This window comes from Neofelis nebulosa, chromosome 16, assembly GCF_028018385.1.
Source record: "Neofelis nebulosa isolate mNeoNeb1 chromosome 16, mNeoNeb1.pri, whole genome shotgun sequence".
Lineage (NCBI taxonomy): Eukaryota > Metazoa > Chordata > Mammalia > Carnivora > Felidae > Neofelis > Neofelis nebulosa.
This window is the reverse complement of record NC_080797.1, coordinates 30,187,393-30,203,528: the sequence shown is the minus strand read 5'-3', so window position 1 is coordinate 30,203,528 and position 16,136 is coordinate 30,187,393. Positions and strand designations below refer to the sequence as shown.

General features: G+C 36.0%; 1 protein-coding gene across 9 annotated transcripts in view; it reads left to right on the top strand.

The window, feature by feature from the left end:
- The window catches only part of EFCAB13 (EF-hand calcium binding domain 13), a 185,507-nt gene that overhangs the window by 31,127 nt on the left and 138,244 nt on the right, over positions 1 to 16,136 (top strand). For all 9 annotated transcript variants that reach the window (XM_058702937.1, XM_058702939.1, XM_058702938.1 and 6 more), the window contains 3 exons: positions 68 to 150; positions 2,230 to 2,373; positions 11,622 to 11,696. In XM_058702937.1, coding sequence (XP_058558920.1) covers positions 68 to 150; positions 2,230 to 2,373; positions 11,622 to 11,696 — 302 coding nt within the window. The remainder of the gene's footprint in view (positions 1 to 67; positions 151 to 2,229; positions 2,374 to 11,621; positions 11,697 to 16,136) is intronic.

The following is a 16,136-nucleotide window of genomic DNA, read 5'->3' as shown; positions in this document are numbered from 1 at the left end:
TGTGTGTGTGGTGTTTTGTTTTGTTTCGTTTTTGTGCTGCTTTCTAATGTGGCTGTTTCTTTGACAGGAAAAGGGAAATGGTTTCTAGCCTCTGCAAGACATCATATAATGAAGTACCTCAAGGACACTTACACTCACAAGAATTAAGCGGTAATAATAGATTCTAGAACTTCTTGAATAAGTTACCTGATTGTGTACAGTTTAGAAATTGTTTCAGTGATTAGTGTCGCTTTCTTTACTCCTAATGGCATATGATATCAACTAATATTACATGATGTGACAAATGCTGTAGTCTGTGAGTAAGCATAAGGAAACTAGGTAAAATAAGTATTCATAAATATCTTTTTTTAGAAATATCTTCTGTTATATTGATAGGCAAAATGTAACATATGTGCTTATTTTAGTTAAAATATTTTGGGAAAAAAGTCTGAATATTACATCCAATGAATATATTAGTAAGCACTAGAGTCACTGATTTTACTAGGATTTAGTTCTTGGTACATAGTACCCTTCACTTCTTTTTTTTCCCCCTTCACTTCTTGACACTGAACTCTCCCGTATCTTGGGCCTCTCCTTTATATTTATGGAGTCATTTAGCATATTTTTCCTTTCTGATCATCATATTAGGCATCTTTTTATTTTTTTTTCATAAGTAATCTCTGTGCTCAACGTGGGCCTTCAACTCACAACCCTGAGATCAGAAGTTGCGTGTTCTACTAACTGAGCCAGCCAGGTGCCCCTATGTTAGGCATCTTTTCTTTTTTTTTTAATTTTTAATGTTTATTTATGTTTGAGAGAGAGAGAGAGACAGACAGAACGTGAGCAGGGGAGGGGCAGAGCGAGAGGGAGACACAGAATCGTAAGCAGGCTCCAGGCTCTGAGCTGTCAGCACACAGCCCAATGTGGGGCTTGAACTCACGAACCACGAGATTATGACCTGAGCTGCAGTCGGATGCTTAATCAACTGACTCACCCATGTGCCCCAGACATCTTTTATCCTCCAGTTTTATTGGGATATAATTAAGATGTAGCACTGTGTAAGTTTAAGGTGTATAGCATAATGACTTGACTTACATATATTGTGAGATGATTACCACAGTAAGTTTAATTAATATCCATCATCTCATATAGATACAGAAAAAAAGGAAAAAAAGTTTTCCTCATGAGGAGAACTGTTAGGATTGTAAACAACATCCATAGCCTTCCCTATTTTCTCATTGGAGAAGAGTCCCTTTCATGTCACTAATCCCTTCACTCTTAATTTTCTTTCATTGAATTTTCTTCTGCTTCCTCAGGGACTGTGTCAGTATTATACTCTATGTTTTTCAAAGAAGCTTCTTGAAAGAGTTGGTTTCCTTAATTATTTATTTACTTCCCATTTCACTGAAACCTGGTTTCCACCCCTAATACTCGACTAAAACTCCTGTTATTAAAGCCATCGTGGGGGGCCTGGGTGGCTCAGTCGGTTAAGCGTCCAACTTCGGCCCTGGTCATGATTTTGCAGTTCATGGGTTCGAGCCTCACATAGGTTGTACTGACAGCTCAGAGCCTGGAGCCTGCTTCAGATTCTGTGTCTCCCGCGCTCTCTCTCTGCCCCTCCCCAGCTTGCACTCTGTTTTTCTCTCTCTCTTAAGAATAAATAAACATTAAAAAAAACCCCATTGTTATCAATATGTTAGCCTTTCTCTGGTATTTAGCACTGTCGTCTAGCACCTCTTTTTCTGAAAACTAAGGGTAGTACCCACTGAACTAAATTCAGTTTAATTCAACAGACATTTTTTGAGGATCTGTTCTGAAGTAGACACTGGCACTTGAAGAATGAAAAATCTTGCCCCCTAGAGCCTGATAGTTGAGTGAGGGATATTGACATGCAAGCAATCACAATACCAATAGCTTTGTCTGAGATATGTACCAAGTGATATGGGAGCATGGAAGAAGGATTTAAACATTCCCAGGGAAAATTGTGACTGCCTTTGCTATGTGAGCTTTGCATGACTTTTCTCAGTTTCTGAGAGTTGTTTAGGAAACTTGTAGACTTGGAGGTCATTTACTCTAGACATACCTAAAGAAATCATGAGATTGATTTTAAAGCAAAGAATTAGAACACAAAGACTTGCTCCTCTTTCTTCCTTTACTGATCATTGTTGTTTTTCCATTGGGAGAGAGTGTAGCGGGGATGACGATAATTATTCGTTTGAATTAATTAACCATTTTGTCATGTGTATTTAGCACTTCAGAAGGCCTGTAAAATTTTTAGCAAAATTCAAAGTGGTAAAATTTATGTGAATGATCTGCCAATGATCCATCACACCTTGAAGATTTTTATAAGTGATTCGGAAATGCAAAAGGCACTAAAGACTGTTGATATTGATGGTAAGTTTTGTGTTTTCATTATTAGTTTAAGGTTTGCAAACATGGAGGTAAGTTATATGTTGGTCAGATTAATTACAAATCATAGGAAAGCTAAGCTTTATAATATGTTCTAAAAACTTTTTTTGCACATTTACGATAATAATAAAAAATTGGGCCTCTGGTATATTTGGATTGGTTGATTACTAGATTGGATTATGACATACTTTCATCAACATCTAATATTTTTAGACTTTTAATTTTTGCTACTTGCATACGATAGGGAAGATTTCTTAAGGCAAAAGTGTTTGAGTATAAAAGACCAGATTAATATATTCAACTATGTTAAAATTAAGAACTTTTATTTATCAAAAGACACTTTAAAGTAAAAAGACAAGTTATGAACTTGGAAATATTTGCAATTCACAGAAGTGACTAGTGATTAGTTTTCAGAATGTGTAAAGAACTCATACAAATTAGTAACAAACAATGGAATAGAAAAGTGAGTAAGACACATGGATAAGAATATCACATACAAGAAAATATATGTAGCCAATAATCATATAAAAATATTTTCCATCCTCAGTAGTCAAAAAAATGCAAATCAAAATCCTAATAATTTTATTTTAAAACCTCTGGAAAAGTAATTGTTCTTTTGTTGTCAGTGTCCAATACTTAAAGAAGTAAATAATAGAGAACTGATTACATTTACAGATCATTCCAAGCTTATTAAGGAGGAGAGATAAGTTTAGAATAAAAATGGTATAGATAAGTTGAAGGATTGGTCAGAAATAAAATAAACTTAATACCCACAATGACACAGTAATACTCTGAGGTTAAAAGCATCAAGCTACTCAAATAAAAGATGTGGATTGGTTATTATAAAAAATTTGTAGATGGAGAATACTAGGAGTCAAATGGACCACCAATAGAATGTTACTTAGCAACCTAACAGGAATTGACAAGTTACAATAGCGTGCATTCGTCTATCCGAGTCACCCCAACATTTTTTGAGTGTCTACTGTGCACAACTTTCAGAGGGTATAAAAATAAAATAATAAATATAAATCTAACTTTTAGAAAGACTAAAAAGCAACTCTATTTTTTCTGACATGTTTATTTATCCATATGTTAATTCTCTTGACATATAATTTTTTGGAGATTTATTATTAAAATAATTATTCAAAGTGGAAATAACTTTATTCTCTGAAAGCATAGGAGAATAGAAAGGAGAAAATAAAACTTATGTGTAATCCCACTACCCAGAGCTGAACTTTGGTATTTTTACATATATTTTTCTAGGATTTTTCTAAGCATGTGTGTGCGTGTATGTGTGTAACTGTGGTATATACATATGCATAAACACATAATTAGAAAAAATATATGTTGACTCACATGCATACAATTTTGTTACCTTTTTCTATTAACTTTATATGTTAGGCTACTTTCCATGTAAATAAATATAGATCCACACTGCCTTTTTAAATATTTAATTTTTTTTTTAACATTTATTCATTTTTGAGAGAGAGACAGAGCATGAGTGGGGGAGGGGCAGAGAGAGTGGGAGACACAGAAGCAGAAGCAGGCTCCAGGCTCTGAGCTGTCAGCACAAAGCCCGGCGTGGGGCTCGAACTCACAAACTGAGAGATCATGACCTGAGCCGAGGTTGGACGCTTAACCGACTGAGCCACCCAGGCACCCCAACACTGCCTTTTTAAATGGCTGTGTGCCGGGGTCCAGCCCCAGCAGGTCCAGGGGTTCCCGAAGGATTCACTGTGTCGGCGAAAATAACAAATGGACACGGACAACAACAGTGTGTTAGACTGGCCGCTTTATTGCGGCAAACATGGCATTATGTTTGTTAGCAATTTCCTTGTAGCGTGCGTCATCTATGTTTCTTGGCTTTACCTAATTCTAAAAATGTTCCTTTGTGTAATCACCCATTAAGGGACAACATGGTTATTTTCTTGTAACGTTACAAGAAACTGATTAATTTCTTCATATTATTTTCATTATGTATCTATGTTTATTTATAGTCTATAAAGCGTTTGCTTTGCTATTTTCATGAAAGGTCATCTATCTCTCAACACCTCAAGTGGAACATTTACAGGGACATTACTTCTTAATTGTTTCTTTGAACCATTTGTGTATAAGGAACAAAAGTTATTCGCTTTGGTCCGGGGTGCCGGGAGGGAGCCAAGAGGGCCCTGGGAACCCACGCTTTATGCGCTCCCAGGGAGACAGTGTATACCTAGGAACTAATGAACCATTCTGTACCTTAACCCACCAGGTCCAGTTATCATCTGGAATGCCTCCTGGGGGCCAAGTGGGCCTAGGGGTTGGAGTAATTTGTATCCATAGATACATTCCTTTGTTGCCAGGGTGGGGATTTCAAATCCATTTGTCCCCTTCCCTGGCTGGGAAATGTATGGAGCTATCCTTCCTTTAGGTAGGGGAGTCTTTACAGGGGGTGGCAAGGGCTGGATATAGGCCCGCATAATTTCCCTGCGGAATCTTATTTCTTCCCCCCGTGGTCCTTTTCCCAGGGGGCCTGTCATGGGCAATTCCCCAACCAACAAATCCCCAGGTACTTTCATTGGTAGGGGGGCTGCCCTGACCAATGCTAAGGCCAAATTACATAAAAGCAGGAGTGCGAGAAGCTTCACTGTCGGTGTGCCGCCATGCAGTCCCGATCCGTCCACCGCCCGGGCCCCGCCATCAGGCTGGTTGGAGAGCTTGGCTTTTGGCAGCTGTGAATTATTCTGTGGAACAGATCAAAGCACAAAAACAAATTGTTTTGAAAAATAAGCTATATAACAAATAATCTAAATATGTTATTTCTAATATTTTTGCTGTTATAAGCAGGGTTTTTTCTCTTTATCTCATCAGACAAAAGATAGGTCACTAAAATTGAAATTGCTAGGTCAAAGGATGTGAACATTTAAGGCTTTTAAGTAATACTGTTATTAGAAATTCAAAGCAATAAATCTTTAGAACTTTAGATTTCAAGACTTCAGATGGAGTTTCTTCCAATTACCTGGATTTACAGTTGGGGAAACTGAGGGACAGAAAGATAAAAGTCTACTCCAAAGCCATACAACCTATTTTATTTTATTTGTTTTTATTTTATTTTAATTCCAGTTAGTTAGCATACAGTGTTGTATTAGTTTCAGGTGTACAATATAGTGACTCAGCAATTCCCTATATTATGCAGTGCTCATCAAGATAAGTATACTTTTCATCCCCTTCACCTATTTCATCCATCCCCTCATCCACTTTCCCTCTGGTAACCCCCAGTTTGTTCTCTATAGTTAAGAGTATGTTTGTTGGTTTGTCCTGTTCCCCACCCCCGCCCCCCACCACTTTGTTCATTTGTTTTGTTTCATAAATTCTACATGTGAGTAAAATCATATGGTATTTGTGTTTCTCTGGCTTATTTCACTCAGCATTATACTCCCTAGCTCCATCCATGTTTTTGCAAATGGCAAGATTTAATTCTTTTTATGGCTGAATAATATTCCATTGTGTGTATATATGTATATATATATATATATATATACACATATACACACACACACACACCACATCTTCATTCATCTATCGATGGACATTTGAACTGCTCCCATAATTTGGCTATTTTATTTTTTTTTTTAATTTATTTTTTTTTCAACGTTTTTTATTTATTTTTGGGACAGAGAGAGACAGAGCATGAACGGGGGAGGGGCAGAGAGAGAGGGAGACACAGAATCGGAAACAGGCTCCAGGCTCCGAGCCATCAGCCCAGAGCCTGACGCGGGGCTCGAACTCACAGACCGCGAGATCGTGACCTGGCTGAAGTCGGACGCTTAACCGACTGCGCCACCCAGGCGCCCCTAATTTGGCTATTTTAAATAATGCTGCAATAAACATAGGGATGCCTATATACCTATGAATTAATGTTTATGTATTCTTTGGGTAAATTCCCAGAGGTGCGATTACTGGATCATATGGTAGTTTTCATTTTTTGAGGAATCTCCATACTGTATTCCACAGTGGCTACACCAGTTCGCATTCCCACCAACAATGCACAAGGGTTCCTTTTTTTTTCTACATCATTGCCAACACTTGTTTTTTCTTGTGTTTTTAAATTTAGCCATTTTGATAGATGTGAGGTGATATCTCATTGTGGTTTTGATTTGCATTTCCCTGATGATGAGTGATGTTGAACACCTTTTCATGTGTCTGTTGGCCATATGTAGGTCTTCTTTGAAGAAATGTCTGTTCCTGTCTTCTGCCCATTTAAAATGGATTATTTGTTTTTGTGGTGTTGAATTATATAAGTTCTTTATATATTTTGGATACTAACCCTTTATTGGGTATGTCGTTTGCAAACATCTTATCCCATTCAGTAGGTTATTGTTTAGTTTTATTGGTTGTTTCCTTTGCTGTACCAAAGCTTTTTATTCTGTGGTAATCCCAGTAGTTTATTTTTACTTTAGTTTCCCTTGCCTCAGGAGATGTATCTAAAAAGATGTTGCTATGGCTGATGTCAGAGAAATTACTGCCTCTGCTCTCTATTAGGATTTTTATGGTTTTAGGTCTAACATTTAAGTTCTTAGTCCATTTTGAACTTTTGTGTATAGTGTAAGAAAGTGGTCCAGTTTCATTCTGTTGCATGTTGCTGTCCAGTTTTCCCAACACCGTTTGTTGAAGGGACTCTCTTTTCCAAATGCATATTCTTGTCTCCTTTGTTGAAGATTAATTGGCCATTTAACTGTATGTTTACTTCTGTGTTTTCTATTCTGTTCCATTGATCTATGTGTCTATTTTTGTGCCAGTACCACACTGTTTTGATTACTACTGCTTTGTAATATAACTTGAAATCTGGAATTATGATACCTCCAGCTTTCTTTTTATTTTTGAAGGTTGTTTTGGCTATTTGGAGTCATTTCTGTTTCCATACAAATTTTAGGATTGTTAGTTCTAGTTCTGTGAAATGCTGTTGGTATTTTGATAGGGATTGCATTACATTTGTAGATTGCTTTGGGTAGTATGGATATTTTAACAATATTCTTCTAATTCGTGAGCCCGGAATGTCTTTCCCTTTGTTTGTGTTATCTTCACATTCTTTCATCAATGTTTTATAGTTTTCTGAGTACAGATCTTTCACCTCCTTGCTTAAGTTTATTCTTGGTATTTTATTATTTTTTGGACATGGGATTGTTTTCTTAATTTCTCTTTCTGCTGCTTCATTATTAGTGTCCATACAAACAATTTTAGATAACATATGTTAGTTTAAATTTTTATTCCTTAATTTTTACATTGAAAAAAATGTAGACCTATATTGAATACCTTGGTAAAAATTGCAAATACAAGAAAAAGTTTAATAACTGAATATAAAGGTTTTTTTGTTTTAAGTTAGTATTTTTAGCTTAAAGAAGTTTACAAATTACAAAATGAAAATTATCTCTTCACCTCAATCTTTCACTACAATTCTTCATAGTACACACTGTTAATAATTTGGTAGGTATTCTTCCTGGATATTTGTTATATACATTTTAATTGGTCTCATATTGATTAATGGTGAAGTTACCTCTAAAATTTTTGCTATTACAAATAATGCTATAAAGAGCATCCTTGTTCATCAATTCTTGCACATTTGTTAAATATTTTTATAGGATAGATTTCTAGAAATGAAGAAGCTGGGTCATAGGATATGCATATACCTATAGGAACATGGTTTATGTCAAGTCATGTTATCTTGTCCAGCTTTATTGAGATATAATTGACAAATATAAATTGCATATATTTAAAGTGTACAACATAATGATTTGATATACATATACATTGTGAAATGATTACCAGCTATCAAGTAAATAACATCTCCATCACCTCACATAGTTACCTTTTTTGTGTGTGATGAGAACACTACTCTCTTAGGATATAGTCTCTCAGCAAATTTCAAAGATACAATATAGTATTATTAACTATAGTCACCATGCTGTACATCAGATTCCCAGAACTTGTTCATCTTATACCTAAAGTTTGTATCCTTTGACAAACATCTGCCCATTCCCTCCACCCTCCAGAATATGTCATATACATAGAGGTTACATTTTCTTTATTCATCTGTTGGTGAGCATTTAGGCTGTTTCCATTTCTTGGCTATTGTGCATAATGCTGCAACGTTTGAAGTGCACATAGCTCTTTGAGATAGTGCTTTTATTTCCTTTGGGTATATATCCAAAAGTGAGCTTGCTGGATGATATGATAGTTCTGTTTTTAATTTTTAGACAAAACCTCTGTACTGTTTTTGGAATTGGCTATTCCAATGGATTTTAAATTATCTGCATATTTTATAGTTTTATTGAGGTATATACTTGGCATATTTAAAGTATACAATTTGAAAATTTCTACATATGTATATACTTGGGAAAACTCAATCCCATTATACCCCTTTGTAAGCCCCCATTCTCTTTCCACAACCCCCCCCCCCCCACTACTTCCCAAGCAAACACTAACCTGCTTCTGTCACTACAGATTGTTTGTATTTTCTAGAACTTTATATAAATGATATCATGCAGTAAGTACTCATTTTTTTCATTTGATTTCTTTCACTCAGCTTAATTATACTGAGATTCATCTATGCTTTGGTACATATCAGGTTTATTTCTTTTTATTGCTAAACAGCGTTCTCTCTTATGGATGTACCATGATTTGTTCATCCATTCATTAATTGATGATGTTTGGATTGTTTCTAGTTTTTGGCTATTACAAATAAAGCTGGTGTAAACATTCATTTATGTGTCTTTGTGTAGTCATATACTTTCATTTATCTTGGGTAAATACCTGATGGTAGGATAACTGGGTCATATGGTAGGTATATTTGAATTTTTTAGAAACTGCTAAACTGTGCTTGCAAAGCAGCTGAATTATTTTACATTGTTATGAACAATTTATGACAGTTTCAGATGCTTCTCATCCTTGTCAATCCTGGAATTGGTGAGCCTTTAAAAATTGTCACTCTAATAGATGTATGGTGTTTTCTCATTGTGGTTTTAATTTGCATTTCCTGAATGATCAAATGATTTTGAATATATCTTCATGTGCTTTTTTGCTACCTGTATATCTTATGCCCATTGAAAATGTGTTTGTGTTCCTACTATTGCATTTTGAATGTATATATTCTGAATACGAGTCCTTTACTGGATATGTGAGAGAGAGCACAGGCAAGGGAGGAACAGAGAGGAAAGAGAGAATCCCAAGCAGGCTCTGCCCTGTCAGCACAGAGCCCTATGCGGAGCTTGAACTCACCAACTTTGAGATCATGACCTGAAAAATCAAGAGTCGGAATTTAACCAGCTGAGCCACCCAGCCACCCCAATTTTTGAAGAATATCTTTCAACTTAAGTTCATACTTCTGAAGAAGTCTAGTCTACAACTATTTCTTGTGTGGATTGTGCTCTTGATGTTTTATCTATAAGGTTTTTGCTTAAACCTAAGTCACATAGAAGTCAGAAAACAAATCAAAATAATTGAAATTTGCACAGATGTTTCATTGTTTCTTTGAAGGAAAGGAGAAACCACTCTCAAGTTATTACACTGAAAAAAAAATTTTGAGATACACAACTTGACAAATTTTCCAATCCAGAAAGTGTTTCTGTGGTTTAGAAATGAGAACAACTAGGGGCGCCTGGGTGGGCGCAGTCGGTTAAGCGTCCGACTTCAGCCAGGTCACGATCTCGCGGTCCGTGAGTTCGAGCCCCGCGTCAGGCTCTGGGCTAATGGCTCGGAGCCTGGAGCCTGTTTCCAATTCTGTGTCTCCCTCTCTCTCTGCCCCTCCCCCGTTCATGCTCTGTCTCTCTCTGTCCCAAAAATAAATAAAAAACGTTGAAAAAAAAAATTAAAAAAAAAAAGAAATGAGAACAACTAAGCCTTGTCAATTTCTCTGAAAGTAGAAGCCTGCAGACCACCAGAAGCACTGAAATGTTCTTTTATAAGTTACTTTGTTCAGAGTACATTAATGTAAAATGTAAATTTATAATAAGCTTCTTCCAAACACAGATAAACCCTTTCAAAATTGGCCTCATTTACTATATGAAGAGGAAAATGACATTAGAGTTATTTAACTTGAAGAATCTTGAAAAATTCAGATGTTCCTTGACACAGATCTATGCTTGTCTAGAAAATGAGACAGAAGAATCCTGATTCTGTGTTTTTTTTTTTTTTTTTTTTTTTTTTTTTTTTTTTTTACCATTTATTTATTTTTGAGACAGAGACAGAGCATGAACGGGGGAGGGGCAGAGAGAGAGGGAGACACAGAATCGGAAGCAGGCTCCAGGCTCCGGGCCATCAGCCCAGAGCCTGACGCGGGGCTCGAACTCACGGACCGCAAGATCGTGACCTGAGCCGAAGTCGGACGCTCAACCGACTGAACCACCCAGGCGCTCCTTTTAAATTTTTTTTTTTTGTATTTTTTTTTTTTTTATTCTGTGTTTTGTCACACTTTGTAAATCTGGATTTTCAGCTCTAGCTGCTCATCAGAGATGACCTGTGCATTAACATGCAGAAAAAAAAGCTCCATAATTTCAACTTCTCATTCAAACCAAGCAATAATTTCTTACTGAAATTTTCATTTGTACAATTTAGATTTCTTTCTTCCTTTGAAAAATAGGCATTACTTTTTGCGTGATAAATGAGATGATTTTTTGGGTGAAGATTTTAATATTGTGCAATATTTTGTGCATTTGTTTAATGCATTTTGTGTGTGTGTGTGTAATGAGAGAGAGAGAGAGAGAGAGAGAGAGAGAGAGAGGAAAGGAGGAGAGGAGAGAAGGAGATGGAATGATTTGAGGCAAAGCTTTCATTAGAGTCTCATCTGGATCTGTAATCTCCCCTAAAACCACTGGTATAGAGGGTCTTAGCTAGAACACAATGAAATCAGTCCTATTCTTTTCAGGTAAAACCATTATATATGTAAAATTGACAAGTTGCATGATTTTTTTGCACCTAATGACAAGTATAAAAATTAGAGCTTTGAGTAAAGAATATTGCAGTATTTTAATTCTAATCTATATCATTTTGATTATTGCTGGGCACTATTTACTATATAATTAAAATGTGTAATTATGTTTTTATGATAGGTTTTCTTTTTACATTCTATATTTAATGTTAATGCTCCTCTAGACTATCAGTTAATTCTATTCACATTTTTAGTTTGCATTTTTATCTTATGTTCTTAATGAGTTTGCTAATGCAGTTTTTTCCCTTCTGTTTCTGAACCATTATTATAGTTAATGGAATGCTGGATTTTTCACATTTCCTTAAGACTGTGAATGATGTTTGTTATTTGGTCTCCCAGGATCCAGGTAAAAAAAAAAAACGATTCTTCAAAATTGCAGAAAAGAATGATTTTGATTGTCACTGATTTTAGGGTGGGATGGTTATATGAATTTATGTTTTTTTCAGATCTCTTACATAGTTTTTTCCCCTGTAGCCTAGGTTGAGAAAAATTAGACACGAGTTATTTCATAAAAGGCACTAAAAACCTGTCCACCCCAATTAGTATCCTAATTTTCTATCCATAATCTCCACTTATTCCTGCATGCAACTGCTAGATTTTCTTAACACACGATTTTTGTCATATCATTCTCCTGCTCAAAAATTTAGATGCTTTTCCTGTGATGAAATGAATGTGGTCCAAACCCTTATGCTTGACATCCTCACCCCCTTATAATTTTTCTTGCCACTTTCCTCTTGGTAGAATCTTTTCCAGGCAAGAACCCCATGCTCCAGTTATAGACACAAATGTCTATACATGCCAATTTCATTCTTGTTTCCAGGCCTTTCTTTGTTCATGTGTTTTTTTCTTTTTTTCCCTTTGAAATCTCATATCTGTTTTCTTCTCCATTGTGAATAGTACTTTCTTTGCTCTCTTTGGAATCTGCTTGTATTTCTCCCTAAAAATTTCCGACACTGATGGATCTCCTAACAACTTTTAGTTTACACTCCTATAAATAGCAAAGAAAGTGATTGGAAGAAATATTCATGTTACTGATAGAAACAGTGCTTCCAATATTCTGAGATCTCTAGGGTTTGTGACCTAATTTTAACAGTTCTTTGGGTTAAAACAAATCAAAACAAAAACCAGTTCCTTGGTTTTGCCATTAGGCAAGATCAAATTCCTATGATCTGTCCTTGGGATTATATATTTCTGTCAACCAGCCTGTATTTTCTTGGCATCAAGGATATATGAATGTGATAATCTTCATATACCTGGATAAGAAGCAAGAGGCAAGAAAAACTCTTTAATGTTTATTCATTAATGTAGTGAATGTTATTTAATACATTACCGTATGCATCAATTAGCAATATAGATGTGATGCTTGGCTTGCTTTCCCTCTTTGAATTTCTTCCTACTTGGCATTTTGATTAACTCCTATAGCACTGGGTTTCCTCTTTGTCTACTTGGTTTTCAGGTTATAGCTTTTTCTTGACTAGATTTGTAAGTGTGTTTGGGTACCTAAGTACTGCCTGCTTGTCGAGCCACAGTTGAGCTATCATGTATTCCTTTGTTTTTCAAGTTCTGGTTTTCTATTTTGACCTTATTTATTATTTATGGTCAAATGTTCTGAGACCAACCAAGAAGTGCCAAATTTCTTTGCTTCCTCTTAAAACAGTATGCCTAATTCTCAAATACACTATTTTTAGTAAAATATCCAAGCAATATAATAGTATATAAATGTAAAATACCCTCTTTAATCCTTCCTATATTAAAGTTAATGTTGACTTTAGCATCTTTTATTATATGCATTTATGAATGTATATATTTACATATTTTGTAAGAGAAAATGAGTTATCAGTTACTAGGCAGAAGAGAACTAGAGTACCTGGGTCTTATAGAGGCAAGTGAAAAGATCAAGCATACAGTTAGAAATCAAGAGACCCTAAGAAAATAAAAGGGAAAAATATGATCATCTTGTACTTTAAGAGAAAGGGATCATGCTATGTGCTTTGTTGTCTAGCATGATTTTTTTTTTAACTGAGTAATATGTCTTGGAAAGTTTTCCCCATGCCAGTAAGTGTAGGTCAGCCTTTTACTTAAAAAAAATTGTTTTTAAGTTTATTTTTATTTATTTTGAGAGAGATACAGAGCAAGTGAGGGAAGGGCAGAAAGTAAGGGAGATAGAATCCCAAGCAGGCTCCATGCTGTCAGTGTAGAGCCTGATGTGGGGCTTGATCTTACAATCCATGAGGTCATGACCTGAGACAAAATAGTTGGATGCTTAACCAACTGAGCCACTGAGGTGCTCGATCCTTTTATTTTTTAATAGCTGCATGGTGTCTGAAAAATGTAGATGTACTATAATTTATTTAACTAATCCTTTATTGATTCTAATTATCTTCCTATTATAGACACTTTCACAATGAATATCTTTTCTTATATTTTATATTTTATACATATTTATTTTCACATTATAGTTTATATATGTGTGCTTGTGTCCTTAAGTTCCTTTCAAGGCAAAATTAATTGCCAGTTATTAGGTAGAGGAGAACCAGAGGGACCCTATGTGTGCATTGGGGCATGCCTTCAACACTTAGACAGATAGTTTTCAACTCTTCCTTAGCCTTCACTTCCAGCGTGTGTATATCCTTAACGTAAGCCAGACCTGAGAGTTCAGAACCTACTCTGGTATTCCTGGGTACAGACCTGTTTATGTGTGTGGCCATCTAGATGCTCAGGAATATGTTGGAACTTTTCAAAGGCCTCTACAGACGTCTCATTTCCCAGATTTTCCTTTTAAGCTTGTTTGCTGGCCTATTATTTGCCCCAATTGTTTTTTTTTTAATGGCATGAATCTACATTTATTGACTTGTAAATAGGTCCATGGCATATTTTTAGTGAAAAGGCAGTATACTATATTTACTGTTTTAATTGAGTGAAATGTTCACAATCGTTGATGAACGTAAAGAGACATAGAAGGGTATCCAAGTAGGATATTAATCAAAATGCATCATTTTTTGCATGCCCTGGTTGGGAAATTTGTGTTGCTTTTATCTTTCTTCTTTGTACAGTTGTGGGTTTATTTGATTTTTAAAAATCAGTGGGTTGGGGCCCCTGGGTGGCTTAGTCAGTGGAGTATCTAACTCTTGATTTTGGCTCAGGTCACAATCCCAGGGTTGTGGGATCAAGCCCCAAGTCAAGCTCCACATTAAGCATGGAGCCTGCTTGGGATTCTCTCTCTGTCTCTTTCTCTCTCTGTCTCTCTCTCTCTCCCTCCCTCCCTCCCTCCCTCTGCCCCTCTCCCCTGTTCTCTCTCTCTCTCCAAAAAAAAATTTTTTTTTAATCCTAAAAAATATTAGTATGTCATTGGAAGAGCAGCAATAGCATTTAAGAGCAGGGCTCCTGAATCTGACTGGTTTTTGTTCATTTGTCTCAAGTTTTTACTTAAACTAATTAGTTAGTATATAGTATAATACTGGTTTCAGGAGTGGAATTTAGTGCTTCATCATTCACATGTAACATCCAGTGCTTGCTCCAATGATTACCCACCACTTCAGACAGTTATAATGTTAACTAATTGCCTCTGATTGTGTTTGAGGAGTACTTCCAGGGAAAAGGCTCTTTGCCTTGGGCAAGCTTTGAGTCCGGTCAAATAAGGCAGCTTGGCAAGTAGGGTCTTCCAGGGAGCCACAAGACAGGTCTAATAATGACAGTTCTTAGAGAATGGGGCTTTGAAGAAGTTCCAAACTCATTCTTCTCCATTGGCTGTCAGGCTGCTGTTTTTCATCATGAGGGTAGGCTCTTAGTTTTCAAGGCTCCTGGGAAGCTGGGATGGTAAGATGGGAATAATGGCAAGCTAAAATGCCACAAAGCTCACTATTACTGAGGTTCAGCCGTTTTTCTGAAAGAAAACACTCTTTGGATTACTCTAAACCTTTGATTTATAGCCAGAGTTTTGAAAAAAGTTGATTCTGACAGTTTGCGTCCGTGTTCTCACAGCTTTTATGGAGGAGAGGATTCTCAGAGGTCCTTCCTCTGCTACTTTTGCTCGCCTGGTCAATAACAACTGGTTGGTTGGATGAGTGAATAATGCCCAGTTCTTCCTCCATGACTGTGCAAATCTAAGAACTTGTGGATCACTAGGCTTGTTATATCCTGAATTCCGAGAAAATGTAGTCTGACAAAAAGTGATTCGCTCTCTGAAGTTGTTTATGGGAATTGTGTTTCCTTATCAAATTAAGGGGTGCGGTAGTCTGAGGATCACTTAAATTTAGCATTAGGACACAGGTATCAATCTGTTTAGATTTTAAGGAGGACATCTGTTTAGGGAAAATTCTCTCATTAATATGAATATTTTCATTTAACTGTGTTCTTTCCAATTCATTTTTAAAAAATTATTTATTTAAAGTCAAATTAGTTAACATACAGTGTTGTATTGGTTTCAGGAGTAGAACCCACTGATTCATCACTTACATATAATACCCAGTGCTCATCCCAACAGGTGCCCTCCTTAATACCCCTCACCCATTTAGCCCATCCCCCATCCACCTCCGCTCCAGCAACCCTCAGTTTGTTCTCTGTATTTAAGAGTCTCTTATTGTTTTTATCTTATTTTTCCTTTCCTTCCCCTATGTTCATCTGTTGTGTTTTTTAAATTCCATATATGAGTGAAAACATATTTGTCTTCTTCTAACTGACTTATTTCACTTACACAATACACTCTAGTTCTATCCATATTGTTGCAAATCTTTCCAATTCATTTTTGATGTTAAGGACTGTTAGCATAAGAAAATGAAGTTTCTGT